The sequence below is a fragment of the Chiloscyllium plagiosum genome, chromosome 2 (assembly GCF_004010195.1).
Source record: "Chiloscyllium plagiosum isolate BGI_BamShark_2017 chromosome 2, ASM401019v2, whole genome shotgun sequence".
In the NCBI taxonomy this organism is placed as follows: Eukaryota; Metazoa; Chordata; class Chondrichthyes; order Orectolobiformes; family Hemiscylliidae; genus Chiloscyllium; species Chiloscyllium plagiosum.
The window spans coordinates 7,600,688-7,621,399 of record NC_057711.1 but is presented as its reverse complement, the minus strand read 5'-3'; the positions used below and the strand labels follow the sequence as shown (position 1 = coordinate 7,621,399).

The 20,712-nt window shown below is 43.8% G+C and overlaps 1 protein-coding gene across 2 annotated transcripts in view; it reads left to right on the top strand.

Annotated features, from left to right (window-relative positions):
• LOC122565260 (microfibrillar-associated protein 3-like) overlaps positions 1 to 20,068 on the top strand; it is a 29,409-nt gene extending 9,341 nt beyond the window's left edge. For both annotated transcript variants that reach the window (XM_043721037.1, XM_043721045.1), the window contains one exon: positions 19,036 to 20,068. In XM_043721037.1, the coding sequence (XP_043576972.1) occupies positions 19,036 to 19,988 (953 nt within the window). In that variant the 3' untranslated portion in view covers positions 19,989 to 20,068. The remainder of the gene's footprint in view (positions 1 to 19,035) is intronic.
• Positions 20,069 to 20,712: the final 644 nt, after the last annotated feature.

The following is a 20,712-nucleotide window of genomic DNA, read 5'->3' as shown; positions in this document are numbered from 1 at the left end:
CTATTTTATAGAAAGAGCCAGTAATTATTTGGGAAATTAAAGACCACTTCATTTGAAATTTGTGGTTGGCAAGTTGCAGAATCTCTAATTAAAGTTTTAATGACCACTCATTCAGATAAGCTAATTAGAACTGGCCAACGTAGTTTGCAAAGTGAAGACTATGTTGAACAAACCTCTGAGTTCTTAAGGGGTTGGAGATGGTAGGTGCAGTACATGTATCTGTTTGGACTTCATGAAATCTTTCAAAAAGGTATCATCGAGATAGGAGTGAGATTAACAGTTCAGAAATTAGAGAGAGTAGCTAACTGCATTACAAATTGGCTAGCAGGAAGAACACAGAGTTGGAGTTATGGGAAGTTTCAGCATACTGCTGGAAGTGGCTAACATTCCAGGTTTTCTGGTCTGAGGCAGTTTCTATTCCATGTGTCATTTAGTGATTTGTACAAAGTTTTGGTGACTGGTGTTGGAACTTGTTACAAAAAAATGGTAAGTTAGAACATAGAACAGTACAGCACAGAACAGGCCCTTCAGCCCACGATGTTGTGCCAACCACTGATCCTCATGTATGCACCCTCAAATTTCTGTGACCATATGCATGTCCAGTAGTCTCTTAAATGTCCCCAATGACCTTGCTTCCATTTCTGCCCTGGGAAATAGTCTCTGGCTATCGACTCTATCTATGCCTCTTATTATCTTGTATACTTCAATTAGGTCCCCTCTCCTCCTCCTTTTCTCCAATGAAAAAAGTCCGAGCTCATAAGTTAGCTGCAGTTTTATAAAATCAGGACAGGCTACAGCATTGAGGTCACCTAGACAAAAGTGAGGATTGCGGATGCTGGAGTTTAGAGTAGAGAGTGTGGTGCTGGAAAAGCACAGCTGGTCAGGCAGCATCCGAGGAGCAGGAGAGTCGATGTTTCGGGGAAAAGCCCTTGAGATATCAGGATAGTAGGCTTACAATTGGTAGCTGAAATTTGGTGTCAGTAAACATGAGATTATGCATTATGCTTAACAAAAGACTCCCAGGTGATTATACTTTGAATAGAAATAGCCTTTGTACTGTCAGAAAGCTGAAGAATTTGCACATGCGGATTCACATGACTTCAAAAGGCAGCATTTTAAGTTGATAAGACTCTAAGAAAAAGTTAATATCATTCTAGATTTTATGATTGGAAATTTGGACTCTAAAAGTCCAATGGGGAGGCAGTGGCCTAGTGGTACTGTCACTTGATTGTTATCCCAGTGACCCATGTAACACTTTGGGTATCCAGGTTTGAATCGCACCACAGCAGATGGTAGAATTTGAATCTAAAAAAATCTGGGATTAAGATCATGAATCCATTGTTGGTTTTCGGAAAAAACCTATCTGGTTTAGGGGAGGAAACACCCATGCTTACCTGGTCTGGCCTTCATGTGACTCCAGGCCCACAGCAATGTGGTTGACTCTTAACTGCCCTTCAGGCAACTGGGGATGGACAATAAGTGCTGGCCTTGACAGCAACACCCTCATCCTGTGAATGAATTTTAAAAAGTCAAAGCAGCAATGAGACGAGCACAAACATTCAGTCCATTGTGTCTGATTAAAACAAAGAACTACGGACACTGAAAATCTGAAATAAAACAAAAATTGCTGGAGAAACTCAGCAGGTGTGGCAGCATCTGTGGAGAGAAGAACGGTTAACACTTCGAGTCCAGTAACCTTTCTTCAGAACTCTGAATCCATTTAGTGAGTTCAATTGGTTTGATGTCTTTACCCTTTCTATATGGCCCTGTAAATGTTTATCGTTTAAAGGAACTACACAATTGGAATTTATATTGGATTTGATTCTGTCATTTTCCAAGCAACATATTCTTATTCAGAACAACATAACTGCATTTAAGAAAAGTTCTACTCTTTCCCCAACACTAACTTTTTGACCTTTTAAATTAACTTAGGCCTGTATTCTCTAGTTATTGGCCCACCTACCAGTAGAAATATTTTTCTCCTTATTTACTCTATTTTAAGCATTAATGATTTCAGATGCCTCTATTAAACCTGTCTGACACCTAAATAGGGCAGTTTTCTTCTCCAAATTGTAAAAGCTCAAAACCTTGAAGGTTTAGCAAAGAAAAAATGTAAAGGATTTGGACGCCACTAGTGTGAGGAACTCGAGCATGAAGAAAAAGTTGTGAAGTGGCATTTTTATATTTCAAACATTGCAGATTGCAGGGTAATTTGATAAGGGTTTTTAGAATTAGGAAGGAATGCAATGATTGATTGAAACTGGTCTCTGCAGTTGAGAGGTTGAAAATGAAGGTTATCACTTTCTATTAAAAAAAATTAAGAACTTAAGAGAGCTCCATTTCATGTCTGCCACCACCTCCCATGACTCGAAACAAAGTTTAAACTAACTCAACAATCATGATTATATTATTTGAAGGGGAAGAGGTTGAAGGAATAGGGAAGGAAGTGGACTAATGGCGATTTGGTTGATATGTTAGTATTCATGGTGAAAGACGCTGTTCAATATTGTAACTCGTGTATACAAACACATTTCATTACCACAGCACTATCTATTTATATGGTTAATGTTTTATTAAGAAAATTTAGACACCAGGTCAGTAGGAAGTTGGTAAAAAGCTTTCATTGGAGACATTGGTTTTAAGGAGCGCCTGAAAGAGAGAGAGAGAGAGAGACAGGCAAGGAAGTTTAGGGAGGGAATTTCAGAGCAGAGGACCCAGGTGCAATCACTGACGGAGTGGAGCAGGGTGGTCAAAAGGCTGAAGTTGCAGGAGGTTAGCTATCCCAGGAATTGTGGAGCCGGAAGAATTTATAGGAATAAGGAAAGATCAGGCCATGGAGCTGAAAATGTAAAAGCCTTTAAGGAGCTCAAATTGTGACCATATACTGTTGATGGTCAGGAAAGACCAGTGGGAATCAAGCAGGCTCTATACTCACTGATGTTTTTATTCATTCATTACATGCAGCTGTCATTGGCTGGGTCAGCACATATTCCCCATCCCTAGTTGTCTGGAGAAGGTGGTGTTGAGCTGCCTTCTCACAACACTGTGTAGTACATATGTTTTCAGTAAATCCAAAGTGCCATCTCTTTGGGGGTGGGCGTGGGATGAGGGGGTTATGGAATCGGGTAGGTGTTGGACATAGATTTACGGGCAGAGTGATGAGTGGAGACATGAGGCAAAGCACAAGGTGCAGTAGCAAAAAATGGGCCATGTAGCCCACTGAGTTGCTCTGCCATTCATTGAAATCATGGCTGATTTGATAATCCTCAACTCCATACTTCTGGTATTTCCCACAACCCATGATTCCCTTGCTGATTAAAGATCCGTTTATTGCAGCCTTGAATTTACTTAATGACTCAGCCTTGACAGCTCTCTCTGGTAAAGAAGTCTTCAGATTCCACAAGAAAAGTGATGGCCTAGTGTTATTATTGCTAGGCTATTAATCTAGAGCTGCAGTTACTGTCCCCTGGGCATCCGAGCTCACATCCTGTAGTAGCAAATGGTAGAATTTGAATTAAGTATGAAAAGAAGGCTGGAATTAAGGATGACCATAAAATCATTGCCAATTGTTGGAGAAAATCCCATCTGATTCACTATATCCTTTAGGGAAGGAAATTACCATCCTGACTCGAATGGTAGCCTGCAATTGCAATTGGGATCGCACCATTCACACAGCTCTGCTTCCAATACTTGACTGCCTGGTCCTGAATAACTGTCCCCTTCCCTCTGACTCACGGTCCTGTTCCATCACTGTGTATCATTCCCTGAATGAAGTGGGGATCAGCACAGGAGGTGGAGTTGAAACTTTATTGCTGGAACAGCACAGCAGGTCAGGCAGCATCCAGGGAACAGGAGATTCGACGTTTCGGGCACAGGCCCTTCTTCAGGAATGAGAAGAACAGAAACAGAATCCCCAAGTGGAAAATGAAGTGTTGTTCTTTGAACTTGCGTTAAGGAACACTGCAACAGATCTGGGACAGAAATGTTGGTGTAGGAACACAGTGGTGTGTTGAAGTGGAGGCAGTGGGAAACTCTGGGTCATGTTTTACAGACAGAGTGTAGGTGTTCAGCAAAGCGGTCATCAAATCTGTGTTTCATCTCCCCCGATATACAGGAGACCACATTCTGAGCAGTGAATGAAATAAATGAGTTGAGAGAAGTGCAGGTAAGCTGCTGCTTCACCTGGAAGGTGTGCCTGAGGCCTTGGATACTGAGGTTGGAGGAAGTAAATCGGCAAGTAAGTCACCTTGTGCAAGACCAACCCCTTCCCACAAACGTCACTTCAATATATTACCACCTTTCCTGAGCTGTTAACAGTTCTGATGAAGAATCGCCAGACTCGAAATATTATCTTGCTTTCAAAGAACACAGAACATTACAGCACAGTCCAGGCTCTCTGACCCTCAATGTTGTGCTGACCTGTGAAACCAGCCTGAAGCTGAACTAACCTGCATTGTTGCATTATCATCCATATGTTTATCCAATGGCCATTTAAAAAGACATTAAAGTCGGTGAGTCTACCATGATCAAGTTGAATGGTGAAACAGCCTCATGGGGACAAATAGCCCAATCCTGCCTTAAGTCCTGTGCTCCAATTGTGAGGGGTAGTTTCAGCAGAGAGTTGCTCAGTGCTAGGATTAAAACTAAAGGTTTTGTTATCAATGGATATGGGGTTGGAGGACATGAAGGGGCCCAGAAGGTCAGAGCTGAAAAAGCAAATGGCATGAGGTGGGTAGGAGTAGATGGGGTGGTGGGGAAGATTTTTAAATTATAATCAAAGACTGACAACCTGATTGGAAGGACTGGAAGCTGACTCCTTCAGTGAGAGAGCCTTTCTGAGTCTCTGTCTATGTTCCACCGCCAAACCACAACAACCCGCCGGTCGGAGGGGGAGCGTCTTATCTTCCGACTGGGAGCCCTCCAACCACAGGGGATGAACTTGGACTTCACCAGTTTCTCCCTCCCCCCACCTTGTCTCAGCCGAGTCCCTCCCGCCCGGCACCGCCTTCCTGGCCTGCAGTCTTCTTCTTGACCTCTCTGCCTCCATCCTACTCCGACCTATCACCCTCACCTTGACCTCTTTCCACCTATCACATTTCCAACGCCCCTCCTCCAAGTCCCTCCTCCCTACCTTTTATCTTCTCCTGCTGAACACTCTCTGCTCATTCCTGAAGAAGGGCCTGTGCCCGAAACGTCGAATCTCCTGTTCCCTGGATGCTGCCTGACCTGCTGTGCTGTTCCAACAATAAAGTTTCAACTTTGATCTCCAGCATCTGCAGACCTCACTTTCTCCCCACAGGAGGTGGAGTACCATACTCCAGGACCAGGGGGGTTACAGTCTCAGGATTTGAGGTAGGCCATTTAGAGCAGAGATGAAGATGAAATTACTTCACTCAGAGAGTGGTGAGCCTGTGGAACACTCTCTGCCACAGAAATGCAGTTGAGGCCAAAACGTTAAATGTTTTCGAGATGGAGTTGGATACCGTTCTTAGGGGCCTAAAGGGACGAAAGGGTGTGGGGAGAAAGCAGGAACAGTGTACCGAGTTGAACAATTGGCCTTGAACAAAGTGAACGGTGGAGCAGGGCCGGATGGCCGACTCCAGCTCCTGTTGTTTGCACTTTTACAGCGCAGCAAGAACTAGAACAGGGTAGACACCAGGCTGCAAAATGTGGTGCGAGCATTCCTCAGGTGTGCAGGCACCAATGGCACTGCTCATGTGGCTGTGGGCAAGACATGCCCCACCTTCCAGTTCCTGGTGTACATTGATGACATCGGGGGGAAGTTCTTTTTAGCATATTTTCTCACCCACTTTCCTAATCTCTTGTGAGAGAGTGAGGAGGTATTGGGAGGATTGGCCATCTTTTTATCAGCCCATTAAACTGCGTCCTGGATGCTGTTTGACCTTATCATGGTTTATAAAATCATGAGGACCATAGATTAGGTGAATAGCCAAAGTCATTTCTCCCCAGTGTTGGGGATTCCAAAACTAGAGGGCGCAGGTTTAAGGTGAGATGGGAAAGATTTGCGCTGTACAGTCTACATTTGCACAAAACTTTAGTTAGGCCGCTTTTGGAATATTCTGTGCAGTTCTGGTTGCCACAGTCTCCGAAGGACATGGGTGCTCTGGAGAGGGTACAGAGAAGGCTTAGCAGAATGTTGTCTGATCTGGAGGGTTTTAGTTATGAGGAGAGATTGAATAAATCCGGATAGTTTTCACTGGAAAAACAGAAGCTGAGGGGCGACCTGATCAGGTCTACAGGATTATGAGAGGGTGGATAGTCGGAGGCTTTTTCCCAGGTGGAAAGGTCAACTGCAAGAGGTCACAGGCCAGGTGGGGGTGGGTGAGTTCAGGAGAGAAATGTGGGGAAAGTTTTTCAGAGTGTGATGGGTGCCTGGAGCGCACTGCCAGTGCAGGTGGTGGTAGCAGGCATGTTAGCAACATTTATGATTTATCTTGATAGACACATGAATGTAAGGTGAACAGAGGAATAATGAGGACCAGGAATCTGCACAGGCATGGTGGGCTGAAGGGTCTGTTTCTGTGCTGCATAGTATTGTATATTGTATTTTTTTTTAAAAGGGACTCAATAGGTATCATTTTCAGAGGTGATGCATGTATAGAACAAACTGCCAGAGGAAGTAGGCGAGGTGTGTACAATTGCAACATTTAAAAGATATTTGGACAGGTACATGGATAGGAAGTGTTTAGAGAGAAATGGGACCAGTTCAGTTTAGGAAATGTGGTCAGCATGGGCGACTTGGGCTGAAGGGTCAGTTTCCGTGCTGTGTGAATCTATGACTCTTCCATGTCCAACACGCCCTATCATGGGAGCTGAAGCCATAACGTCTGATGCAGAGGGTAGGAACTCCGTCTTGTCCTAAGGGAAGACAATTCAAGAATATGGTCACTGGAGCGTGAGACTGGTACTGGAATGGTAATGATGTTTATTTGAAGGGCTGGTGTGGGCATGGTGCCATAACAATCCTGTGATTCAGAGGCAGGTAGGTGCAAAGGTCATGCCTCAATTTACACCACCTCTGTTAAAACGGTGTACCATTTCCAGTTCTCCTGAAAGATTCCTGAGCTGAAAAACTGTTTCTTTCTCCACAGATACCGTCGAACCCGCTGAGTACTTCCAACATTTTCTGGCCTTTTCTTAAGGAAATGTGAATAGGTTTCTGTTAGCATTTCCCAACTTTCCACATGCGACTATTCAGGAGTAGGCTGAAACCAGACTGGTGTTCATTCAACCATGGTGGTTGATTCAGAAATGTCATGTTGACTTTTGGCTCTAAATGAAACCCTTGTATAGTTAGCCATGTTGGCACTGCCTCTGTGATAGCATTGTAGCTCGAAGCAGTGAATTGGCAGTTTAACTGATTTTACTTTTTAGAGAATTAATTCACAGAATGAGGGAGTCGCTGGCTAGGCCAGCACTTATTGCCCATCCCTAATTGCCAGAGGGCAGTGAAGAGTGAACCGCATTGCTGTGGGTCTGGAGTTGCATGTAGGCCAGACCAGGCAAGGATGGAGACAAAAAAAAAAACAGCAGCTGCTGGAATCCAAAATAGGCAGGCAGGAGACCGGAAGAACACCACAAGCCAAGCAGCATCAGGAGGTGGAGAAGTCGATGTTTCAGGTGTAACCCTTCAGGACTGGGGGTGGGTGTGGCGGGGGGAGCTGAAGATAAAGAGGGTGGCCCTGAAGAAGGGTTATATCTGAAATGTTAACTTCTCCACCTCCTGATGTTGCGTGGCTTGTCGTGTTTTTCCAGCCTCCTGCCTGTCTAGACCAGGTAAGGATGGCAGTTTCCTTCCCTAAAGGACATTAGTGAACCAGATGGGTATTTTTCCCGACAATCAGCAATTGGTCATCATTAGACGCTTAATCCCAGATTTTTGTTGAATTCAAATGCTACTATCTGTCGTAGCGGGATCCAAACCCAGGTCCCCAGAAATTTACTTTGTTCTTTGGATTACAGACCAGCCATTGCCTCTCCTTAAGCAGTTGAAATATATTTGGCCTGTTGTACCAGTGCCAATATTGTGAAAGAGCAGTTGGTCTCATTACCCTGCTCCGTTTTCAAAGAAGTGAAATTTTCCCTTTTTAAGCAATGATTCAATTGCGAGTGCTTTGGTGAGGGTGTATTGAAAACACGAGCAAGGTGGATATGATGGAACTCTATATGACGATGGCCGGCTGGAGTACTGTCTGCGGTTCTGGTCCCTGCCCTGTAGGAAGGATGTGATTGCACTAGAAGGGGTGTAGAGGAAATTCACCAGGATGTTTCCTGGGCTGGAGCAATTCAACTGTGGAGAGAGACTAGATCGGTTGGTGTTGTTTTCCTCGGAGTGGAGCAGACTGAGGAAGGACATGATTGAGATATACAACGCTATGAGGGGCATGGATAGAGCAGATATGGAAAGACCTTTCTCCCTAATTTAGCAGGGTACAGTCTTAATTGAGGAAAACAATTTTCACGGTGCCTCACAGTGCCAGAGACCCGGGTTCAATTCCTGCCTTGGGCAACTGTCTGTGTGGAGTTTGCACATTCTCCCTGTGTCTGCGTGGGTTTGCTCCAGGTGCTCTGGTTTCCCCCCACAGTCCAAAGATGTGCAGGTTAGGTGAATTGGCCATGCTAAATTGCCCGTAGTGTTAGGTGCATTAGGCAGGGTATATGTAGGGGAATGGGTCTGGGTGGGTTGCTCTTCGGTGGGTTGGTGTGGACTTGTTGGGCCGAAGGTGCTGTTTCCACGCTGTAGGGAATCTAATCTAATCTGACAAATTTTCATGCAGAGGTGATGATGCCTGGAACTCACTGCGTGAACAGATGAGAGAGGTAGCAATCCTCAACGTACTTAAGAAGTTTTTAGATGACCATTTGAAACATAGCAGCATACAATCCATGCAATGGAAAATGAGATGAGTCAATTGATGCTAGGTGCCCAGAGTGGACACAGTGGGCCGAAGGGCCTCTCTCTGTGCTGTAAAATCTCTATGACTTCTAATGATTTGCAAGAATGGATGAGGGTCTTCGTTTGCAAGACCAGATCGGTAAAGATAAAGTTGTCTTCGTTCAGACAAGAAGTTTGGGGAGGATATCTGAACGAGGTTTTCAATATCATGAAGGGTCTGGACAGAGCAGATGAGAAACTGTTCCCTTTGGCAGGAAGGTTGAGAAGCAAAACACATTGGTTTAAGACAATTGGCAAATGAAGCAAAGATGCTGTGAGGTTACTATCAGGACTGCACTGCCTGAGAGGGATGGTGCAAGCAGATTCAATAGAGGCTTTTGAAATAAATTTGGAAGGGGATAATTGCGTGATTGCGTTGAGAAAGGGTGTGAGGCCAGCTGGTAGAGAACCAGCATGAACTTAATGGCCCTCTTGAACCATTCACATTCTAATTGCTGTACAAATGTTACCATTAAATCTGCTTGGAGCTATAATCTAAAATGCACCCTATTTCAAGAAAAAAATTCCTTTGTCTCATCTTTTCTTAAAAATCAATGATCTGTGCCCTCTGGTTACTGCACTGTCATTCCTGAAGAAGGGCCTGTGCCCGAAACGTCGAATCTCCTGTTCCCTGGATGCTGCCTGACCTGCTGTGCTGTTCCAGCAATAAAGTTTCAACTTACTGCACTATCTGCCAGTGGAAACCACTTCTTCAAGTGTCCCCTGCCAAATGCCTCATGATTTTGAACATCGCCAACACAGTTTTCCCTTTAAACGTCTGTGTTCTAAGGAGACTGAACCCAGTTTCTCTTGTCCCTCCATGTAACTGGAGTCCCTCAGCACTGACATCTTCTTGTATGTCTCCTCTGCACCCTTTCTGAAGTGTTGCTTTCCTTTCTGACCTGGTCTGTGTTAGTATTTGCTTTGTGTTGGAGCTGTCCATTCTAACCCTGTCCTTTCCCACAGAAGGGATATCTATCTCTTGAAACTGTAGTAAATGGGAGTTCTTCAGGTGATGTTGTTGTGTTTTATTTTTCTACCTGAGCCAATTCAAGGATATCTTCAGCTTTCAATTGAAATTGAGACATTTGGAAGGATATTTTCTTACTTTGAATCTCCAGTTCTTTATCATATTTATCATGCCTTACAGCCATGAAGGGGGCCACTCAGCTGTCAAATTTGAAAGAGCTGTCAAAATTGTCTCACTTCCTCAGCCTCCTCACCATTAAAGGGGCTGATTTGTTGTATGACAGTGACATGAATAATGTGGCTCGGCTCAAGTCAGCAGCATTCTGACCTCCCCAAGCCAGGAGGTCGGAGTTTTGAGTCCCACTCTGAGACCTGAGTTACGTACACTACACGCAGGGATACCTTGCATAGCGGAGTGAGTGCTGCATTGTCGGCGGTGCTGTCTTTCAGATGATGTCAATGATCCTGTGATGCTGATGGAAAAAGAATTGAGAACCCGTGGTGGTCAGCTGTCCTTCCGAGGTCAACACCGTTTCATTAAAAAAGATGCAGGTTGAGAGGTTGTTCTTCCAAGTTGGTGCTTGCTCCACCCTGTTCTGTCTAATTAGCCATGTAGCGACAGTGAGAACTTTTAAAATTGGTTCCTGTGTACTTTAGGATATCCTGAGGATGTGAAATGGACTTTTGTATGCATTTGCAAATTCATTTCTCCCTTCGCTGGTGATAAAATGTCTCCACTCCACACTGCTTGGCTGCTTTCCATGTGGCCCTACATCAAGCAGGAGGTGTGTGTGTGTGTAAGTGTAACTGTAGACCCCCTCCACCCCCCCCCCCCCCCCAAACTGTTTCTTTACACTGTGTGTCAATCTGAGCAATTTGTCCTGCCACCCACTGGCACTTTTAATTTGTTCGTATCCTGGTAAGAGTACAAGGATTGAAGGAAGCGTGTACGGGGAGCGTAAGTGGAAGATTTGATTCAGTGAAGTGCACACTTCTGTTTCTAAAGTTAGCCCTGTGTAGCTTTCCTTGGGCTTTATAATCCTTGTTGGCTGATTCGCAGATATTCAAATGTTGCCAGATCACTTCAGGCTCTGTGTGTGTGTGCAAAGAGACTTGAAACACTTAGGGCGGAAACAGTATCTTTCACAACTTTAGAGCACTTTCCAGGCAGTTAGGCAATGCTTTCAAGTGTAGTTATTGTTGTTCTGTTGGAAAGGCAGGATCCAAGCATCATACCTGCATCAGAACACCACAGACAGAAGATAATGACAAACTGTTTTATGTATCCCTCAGCCATGTAGCATATTGGTCAGGACATTGGAGAGATGTTCCCTGGTCTTGTTGGAAATATTGTCCTGGGATGGTGGGAATCTGGAAATTACTGTTAATAAGGGTGGGAAAGGCAGAAATCCTCATTACGTTTAAGAAGAATTTAGACCTGCACTTGCAATGCCAAGGAATCTAAAGCTATAATTGTGCAGGAAAATGGCACTAGAAAAGTTAGGTGATTGTTTTTGATTGGCACAGATTCAGTGGGTCAAGGGTTTTTTTTTTCCTGTGCTTCGCATCCACGTGTGGGGGCTTTGGTTTAAAATTTCATCTGAAGTGCTTTTTCAGTTGGGTGGGACGGTGGCTCAGTGGTTAGCACTACCGCCTTACAGCATAAGGGTCCTGGGTTCAATTCCAGCCTTGGGCGATTGCGTGGAGTATGCACATTTGTCCTGTGTGTCTGTGTGGGTTTCCTCTGGGTGCTCCAGTTTCCTCCCACAGTCCGCAGAAGTTCAGGATGGGTAGATTGGCCATGCTAAATTGCCCAGGGATGGGCAGGCTAAGTGGATTGGCTGTGGGGAATGCAGGGTTATAGGGAGGGGGGGGTGGGTCTGGGTGGGCTGCTCTTTGAAGGGTCGGTGTACGTGTGGTGGACTGAATAGCTTGCTTCCACACTGTAGGGATTGTATAGTTCTAACCTACTGTGCTGGAGGTATTGATGCTAATTTTATGTACAAGTTCCTGGAGTGGGACTTGCACTCGAAATCCAGTGACCCAGAGATTGTAGGTGTTATCCATTGTTCAGAAGGGATTTACCAGGATGTTGGTTGAAACTTTATTGCTGGAACAGCACAGCAGGTCAGGCAGCATCCAGGGAACAGGAGATTCGACGTTTCGGGCACAGGCCCTTCTTCAGGATGCTGCCTGACCTGCTGTGCTGTTCCAGCAATAAAGTTTCAACTTTGATCTCCAGCATCTGCAGACCTCACTTTCTCCTTTACCAGGATGTTGCTAGGTAAGGAAGATTTGAATTACAAACAAAGGTTGGATAGGCTGGGACGTTTTTCACTGGAGTGTAGGAGGTTGAGAGGTGACCTGATAGAAGTTTATAAAATCATAAGGGCTATATATAAAGTTTAATGGTGTGTGTCTTTTCCCTAGGTTTAGGCATTTCAAGACTACAGGGCACATATTTAAGATGGAGAGGAGAAAGCTTTAAAAAAAGACATGAAGGACAAATAGTTTACACAGAGGGTGGTTCACGTGTGGAATGAACTTCCAGAGGAAGTGGTGGATGTGGGCACAATCACAACATTTAAAAGGCATTTGGATAAGTACATGAATAGGGAAGGTTTGGAGGAATATAGGCCAGGAGCAGCCGGGGGGGACTAGCTTAGTTTGGGATTATGTTCAGCATGAACTGGTTGAACTGAAGGATCTGTTTCTGTCCTGCATAACTCTGGCTCTATGACGTTAAATAAGAAACAACAAAAATAAGAAAAAAAATCACTGGAAGACAGAGACCACATTAGGAATGTTCTGCTGTGACGACGGGTCACTGGACCTGAAATGTAAACTGTGTTTCTCTCTACAGATGCTGCCAAACCTGCTGAGTTTCCCCAGCAATTTCCATTTTGGTTTCAGATCTCCAGCATCTGCAGTTCTCTGTTTAACTGCAGGAATATTTCATCATGACGTTACATTTAATAGGCATCTGAATGGGTATATGAATAGGAAGGGTTTGGAGGGATATGGACCAGGTGCTGGCAGGTGGGACTAGATTGGGTTTGGGATATCTAGTCAACGTGGACGTGTTGGACCGAAGGGTCTGTTTCCATGCTGTACATCTCTATGACTCTATCCAAAAAGAAATGATAGTTTAATATATCAGAAAGGTGAAAAGCATCTGTCTGAAAATGTTTTCAATTTTCCGATACTAAAAATCTAGCTTGTCTTATTACAAAGATTGTAGGCTCCAGAGATGAAACTGCATCTTAAAGGAAACAAATAAAGTTCAAAAATATCATGCAATATTTCACTTCAACTTCCCTTTGCACAACTTGGGGCTTCAGGTTTTATTTACAAGAGGAAAGAACTACATACGTTCACAATAAGCAACTGTAAATGGAGTATAAAGTTCATTTCGTACCATTTTGAAATGGTACAAGTCAGCCGGGTAGTGTTCATGTTGTGGAATCATAAATCTGTGGATTCTGGTTGTGGGTCCACTCTAGAGTACAAAGTTCAGGCTTATTGCCAGCACAGGGCAATACGGTGGCTCAGCATTTAGCACCGCTGCCTCACAGCTCCAGGGACCCGGGTTCGATTCCATCCTTGGGCAATTGCCTGTGTGGAGTTTGCATATTCTCCCCCTGTCTGTGTGGGTTTCCTCCGGGTGCTCCGGTTTCCTCCCACAGTCCAAAGATGTGCAGATCAGGGGGTCATGCTAAACTGTATATAGTGTCCAGACTAGTCATGGGAAATCACAGTATCTGCGATAGTGTGGTGGCAGGGATGCTGTTTTGAGCGTCGTTGCTGGCTTGATGGGCTGAATGGCATGCTTCCACACCATAAGGGTTCAATGATGCAGTGCTGAGAGAGTGCTGCACTGTTGCAGCTGCTGCGGGTGAGATGTTCAATCAAGGATATGTGTACCTGACTTGATTGAAACATGTAAGATCCTGAGGGGTTTTGACTGGGTGGATGTGGAGAGGATGTTTCTTGTGGGAGAATCTGGAACTAGGGGACATAGTTTAAAAACAAGGGGTTGCCCATTTAAAACAGGGATTTTTTTTTCCTTTCCAATGCTTGTGAGTCTGAAACATCGCTTTCTGAAAAGGCAGTGGAAGCACAGTCTTTGACTATTAAAAATAGAGGTATATTCTTGATAAGGAGAGACAGGTTATTATGGGTTGGCAAGAATGTGGGCTCATCAGGTCAGCCCATGAACTTATTGAATAGTTGAACAGGCTTGAAGAGTCAAGTGGCCTACTCCTATTCCTAATTCATATGTTTACGTTCATTCTCTCTCCCTCATCCAATTAAAAGAAAACCACAGCAGATTTAGGACTGAGTTGAGGAGAAACTTCTTCACACAAAGAGTTATGAATCTGTGGAATTCCTTGCCAGGAGCAGCAGTTGAGGCTACCATGTTGAATGCTTTTAAGGGAAAGATAGATTTTTGAACAGTAAAGGAAGTAAGGGTTATGGTGAGTGGGAGGGTAAGTGGAGCTGAGGCCAGGAAAAGATCAGCCATGATCATCCTCAATGGTGGAGCAAGCTCCACGGGCCAGATGGCCTACTCCCGCTCCTAGATTTTATGTTCTTATCTGGTCATTAACCCATCGTTGTTTGTGTGATCTTGCAGTGCACAAATTTGGTGCTGCATTTCTGGCAATAAAGTACTTCATTGCTTGTAAGCTATGCGATGGTCTGAGAGGCTAGTTGTAAATGTGAATCACTCTGTCATCTTTTGGCTAGAGTTTATCTTAATTATCTTTGAAAATCAGAAATGGAAGAAAGGCTAACCTCAAATAGATCCAGTGCTGGAGAAGGGAAGCACTCTTATTTCACTATTATCAGGACTGAACATGATCGCCAGGTGGATGGGGAAGACAGGGCTTTGGTGGGTTGCTGTTGGGAACTGGAATCTGAAGGTGTCATTTCACTCCAGTTGCTGTGTGAGTAGCTCAGTAACCCCAGCTGCCCCCTCAAGATTGCAAGAACTATTGCTATAAACTAGGACTTTCCAGAAACACCTTGTGACACTTTACCTAGGCTTATTTTTAGCAAACCTAAAGAGGTTCTAGGAATGTGAATGTGAAGCCTGTTAAACATTATGCATTCCCGTCAATTGCTTTCCTGGGATTGTTATTCATCAGGGCAAAGGAGAAATGTGACTGGGCAAAAGTGCAATCTCTGACACTGTGACGTGCAGTTGAATGCATTAATTCTAACAATGAGAATGAGAATCCCAATGAGTTTTGTGCTGGACAGGGGGCTCTGAAGGTGACAGATCCTTAAAATAGTTGATCAGGATACAACCTGGTTCCATAAACAGCCTCAATGTGGGAAATAAAAACAGAAACTACTAGAATGGCTCTGCAGGTCTGGCAGTATCTGTGGAGAGAAATCACGGTTAACATTTCGGGTCAAGAGAACCTTCCTCAGTGGGGGAAAGGTCCCAAGTCAGGGCTTGGCTGGTCCTTATTTATTCCCCAGGGAAGATGATGGCCTAGTGGCAGTGGCACTGCACTGTTAACCCAGAGACCCAATTAATGTTCTGAGCTACAGGTTCGAATTTGACCATGGTGGATAATGGAATTTGAACTTAATCAATAATCTGGAATTCAGAAATTGACAGTGATCCTGAAGCTGTTGTCACTTGTTGGACAAGTACATCTGGGTTACTAATGTCCTTCAGAGAAGGAAACTACGCACCTATATGTGACTTTAGACCTACAGCAATGTGGTTAATTCTAAATTGCCATCTAATCCTAAATATTATATAAAATGGCCTCAAACAGATAATTATCATTTCACATTCTGTAAGATCTGTTCACTTCCTACATATTGTGAATTATGTCTTTACCTTTGCTTTTAACTATTGTTGTTTGATAGATGCTGTCAGATGTTCTATCTTTAGATGATGTTTGTAACTAAAGTGCTTTCAAGTGGATAGAAAAGATCCCATAGTAATATTTGGGGAAAATCAGAGCTTCCCCAGTGCCTTGGTCAAAGCTGGGGGGCGTGGTGGGTGAGCTGTGAGGAGCATGCTGAGATGCTTCCATGTGACAAGTTGAGTGAGTGGGCAAATGCATGGCAGATGCAGTATAACATGGATAAATTTGAGGTTGTCGGAAAACAGAATGGCTATAAATTGAGAGAGACACGTGTATTGACACCTGGGTGTCCTCGTGCACCAGTCACTGAAGGTAAGCATGCAGGTGCAGCAGGCAGACAAAAGGTAAATGATGTGTTGAGTTCATAGCGAAAGGATTTGAATATTGGAGCAGGATGTCTTGTTACAATTTTACAGGGTGAGAGTACACCTGGAATATTGTATGCAGTTTTGGTCTCCTTATCTGAGGAAGGCTGCTCTTGCTAGAGAGGGAATTCAGCAGAGGTTTACCAGATCGAGTCCTGCCATCACAGAAATCAAATATAAGAGGAGAGGTTAAATCAGTTACACTAATTAGGTTATATTCACTGGAGTTCAAAAGGATGAAGCATGTGGAGGGGTGTCTCAGAAAATTGTAATATTCCAACAGGACGAGACAGCGTAAGTGCAGGAAGGATGTTCCCAATGACAGGGCATTCCACAAGTAGGGCACCAGTCTAAAGTTATGGGGTAAACCATTTGGGACTGAGATGAGAAGCCATTTTATTTTCTCCCAGGGAGTGGTGAGCCTATGGAATTTACTACCACAGAAAGCTGTTGAGTCTAAAATATTGTATGATTTCAAGAAAGAGTTGGATATAGCACTTGAGGCTAAAGGGCTGAAAGGAAGTGGGGGAAAGGCAGGAACAGACTACAATTGTAATGGATAATAGAGCAGGCTGAAAGGGCTGAATGGCCTATTACTGCTCCTATGTTTCTATATTTCTGTCTGAATCACTGAAATAGATTGCTTGTTCGTTTAGTGTTATCACTGTTGAGTGCTTGCTGTGTGCCAATCCACTGCCATTAAATTGCATTGCAACCGTGGCTGTGTTTCAGAAATACTTAATTGGTTACAAAGTGCTTTGGGACACCCAAAGGTTGCTATATTAATGCATCTTTACTCCATTCATTCTAATCCATCAATTATTAAATTCTCATAACTTCTATTAATTGCACCAATTGATTTGTAAATATGACAGAGGTAAACACTTTGCTTGACGATTTGCTCATCAGAGAAGTAAAGGTGCCAAAAAAAGGCCATTTTTGAGCTACCATAACAACAGAAGTGCCTCGATTTTTAGAATTCCTACTTTAGCCTTCTTCCTTTCATCCCGCCTCCGATATTACAGCCCCCTACCCTCTTCCAATTCCTCCACCTCACCATTTGTCTGTAACTGTACGGGCCCTAAACTCTTGACTCCATCTATACTTCCAGCTGCCTTGGCAAAACAAGATCATTAAAGACCCCTTCTACCCCAGTTATACTCTCTCTCTCACACCCTCTTCAGTTGGGCAGAAGATATAAAAATTGATATACAGGTATGAGCAGATTCAAAAGCAGCTTATTCCCCGCTGGTATTAGACTTATGAATGGTCCTCTCAAATGTTACGTTTAATGTGGATCTTGCGCTCTGTGGACCTTCTCTGCAGCTTTAACATTGTATTCCTTACTCTGTCCTGTTCCCCTCATGCACTTTGTATGGTATGATCTGCTGAACTGGTTACCTGATCTCATTTATTGTTACAACTTAATGTGGGATAGATTTGAATTAGGGAATCTCAGGAACAACAGGGAGAAATAGAGTTAAGAAGAAAGAGAAGCTGTGATCTCATGAAACTCTAGACCAGACCGAAGAGACCATGTAACTTGTTCCTACTATTATATGGAATTTTCTTATGGGTTATTTGTTGACTGTTCTAAGTACTGAGTGCGGTTGGTAATAGAAGCAAACTTGGGAGGTACACCTTTTTGGTAAGGCTAAAGGATACTGAAAATTATTTCAAAATTCTATATCCTGCAGTGGCCTGTGGCCAGCTTGGCAACAATCCCAGGCCCAATAAGTCATTATAATTCAGAAACCTGGCTACGACACAATTTTAAAAAATATTGTTAACTGAAAATGAAGGAAGTGGGAATCGGTAAATATATTTAGAAGCGGACATTGGCAGAGTCTGATGGTTTCTCCCCACTGAAGAGTATTGTTTGTGAGTGTTGACAGAGGTTGCTTTCCTTTAATAGTCTTCCTTAATAGATGACCTGGAGGGAGGAGTCGCAGTTGGGGTGGCTGGATTGCCAATGGTACAAAGCTCATCAATATGATCAACTCTAAAGTGCAACATGTAAAAAGTAATGTGAATGGAGTTTTACATGAACCCACCAGTAGATTGGGCAGAAAGGTGGCAAATGTAGAGAAATGCAAAGTGCTTCACACAGGAGTGTTTTGTTCAGCTGCAAAAATGTTTGTTGTTCTTTCGTGGGTATGGCTGTCACTATTAAGGCTTGTATTTCATGCCCATCTCTAATTATCCCTGAGAGCAGGTCAGACTCAATCCCTTTGCAGTAGGTCTGGAGTCACACGTCGGCCAACCAGTTCAGGACGGCAGATTTCCTTCCCTGAATTAGATGTTACAAAAATCAATTTCATGGTCTATGAATTCCTGATTTAAACTCCTCCACTGGGTGGAATTTGAACCCGTCTGCCCAGAAAGTTGAATTTTTGCAAATGTGCCTTTGGATTGCAAATCCAATGAATGACATTCTCTCAAAGTCAATGTCACTCTCTCCTTTTAAAATGTGAATTTTGGAAGGAGAGGATTTAAAAAAAAAAAACTTATTGACAAAATGTGGGAATCACTGGCTAGGTCAGCATTTATTGCCTGTCCCTAATTGCCCCTTGAGAAGGTGGGGGTGAGTTGCCCCCTTGAACTGCTGTAGATAGACCCACAATACTCTTAGGGAGGGAATTCCAGGATTTTGACCCAGCGACATTGAAGGAATATTTCCAAGTCAGAATGGTGAGTGGCTTAGACGGGAACTTCTGATGTTCCCTTGTCCTTCTAGATGGTAGAGGCCATGAGGAAACCATAAATGTGGGATAGTTTATGTTTGGAAAAAAAAAATTAGTAATCACTTTCATGATCGATTAATTTAAAAGATTTTTCTTTATTGTTTCACCAGACAATTGTTGGATTTCGGACAGTGGACTGTTAAACATCACCACAGTTTCGTTTGGTGACCGAGGCAAGTATACTTGTGTAGCCTCGAACCATTATGGCAGTGTTAATTACACGGTGACTCTGAGAGTCATCTTCACCTCGGGGGATATGGGTGTCTATTATATGATAGTTTGCCTCGTTGCATTCACCATCGTGATGGTCCTGAACATCACCCGACTGTGCATGATGAGCAGCCACCTCAAGAAGACAGAGAAAGCCATCAATGAGTTCTTCAGAACCGAGGGAGCAGAGAAACTGCAGAAGGCCTTTGAGATTGCCAAGCGCATCCCGATCATCACCTCCGCCAAGACTCTGGAACTGGCCAAAGTCACCCAGTTTAAAACGATGGAGTTTGCCCGGTACATCGAGGAGCTTGCCAGGAGTGTCCCGCTGCCCCCTCTCATCATGAACTGCAAGATGTTTGTGGAAGAGATCATGGAAGTCGTGGGCATGGAGGAGCCAAGCCATATCTACGTGGGAGCTGGACCAGCGAGTCAAGAGACTCGAGACGAGGTGTACACGATACCAAATTCTTTAAAGCGCACCAACTCATCTGCAGGGGACTCGGACGAATCGTCTTTGCACGAGCAGCCCCAGCAAATTGCGATCAAGGTATCGGTGCATCCTTTAATGGCGGGGGATACGTTGGAGGGGCAGCGCCAACCAGGTGGTGCCTGCCAACCAGATGGTGCCCGCCAACCGGAGCAAGAGGCCAAGGAGGTGGAGACAGCGCAAGCGGTGATTGAAAGTAGCCCCCATGTTGGGTTGACGGTGACAGAGAATGATGGCAAGGTTGTGACAGCAGTGACTGAAAGGGCCAACTACACTACGGCTGTCTTAGTAGAGAACACCAATTCTGTGACACCAGTGGTGATTGGGAAAACTCCCCGGGTCATATATGAGAGCCATGTGTAGCTGACACAAAACTGCAGTTCACCCCTTTTGGGCTACCATGTGATGGGATCTCCGATGAATAAAATTAGCCTTAACCAGAAGCCAATCATTGCAGAAGAGCAAATAATTATGATAATGCATGGATTTCTGTTCAAATTCTGTCGGATTAGGTTATCACTGACATCGTATTTAGGTGGTTGACATTTGGGGAAAATAAATTACTTTGAGTTTTTGTTTTGAAACAAAAAGTTAACTTCCACTTCTAAATTCCTCTCCGAGATCCTTTTGGGTAAAGGTCATTGTCCATTGAACAATTTAGCTCACTGCCTTGCACATGGCTGTTGTCACACATAGTGATCAGATACATTCTTCATGCTAAAATGTAGTTGAGCTAATAGAAATTCTGTAATCTTCAGAGTAAATTTCCAGAAACACAATGAATATTCATGCGCAAGAGAATGATTTTTGATTTTAAAGAGGGACAAGGGGGAAAACATATCAGGTATAAATGACTAGAGATGCACAGCTAATCGGTCAGACAGGCAGATTTTTAGATGGAGATTGCTTTCTTGAATTAGAAGCCTGAGAATGCATTTTTACAGATAAAGAAGAAAAGAAAACTTGAAACACAAGCTTTCAACACCTCAAAACCTCTTTGAAGCATTTTACACACTATTGAAGTGTAGCCGCTGGTCAATAACTCAAGCAGCTAGTTCATACACAATGTGCTGCCACAATGATCAAT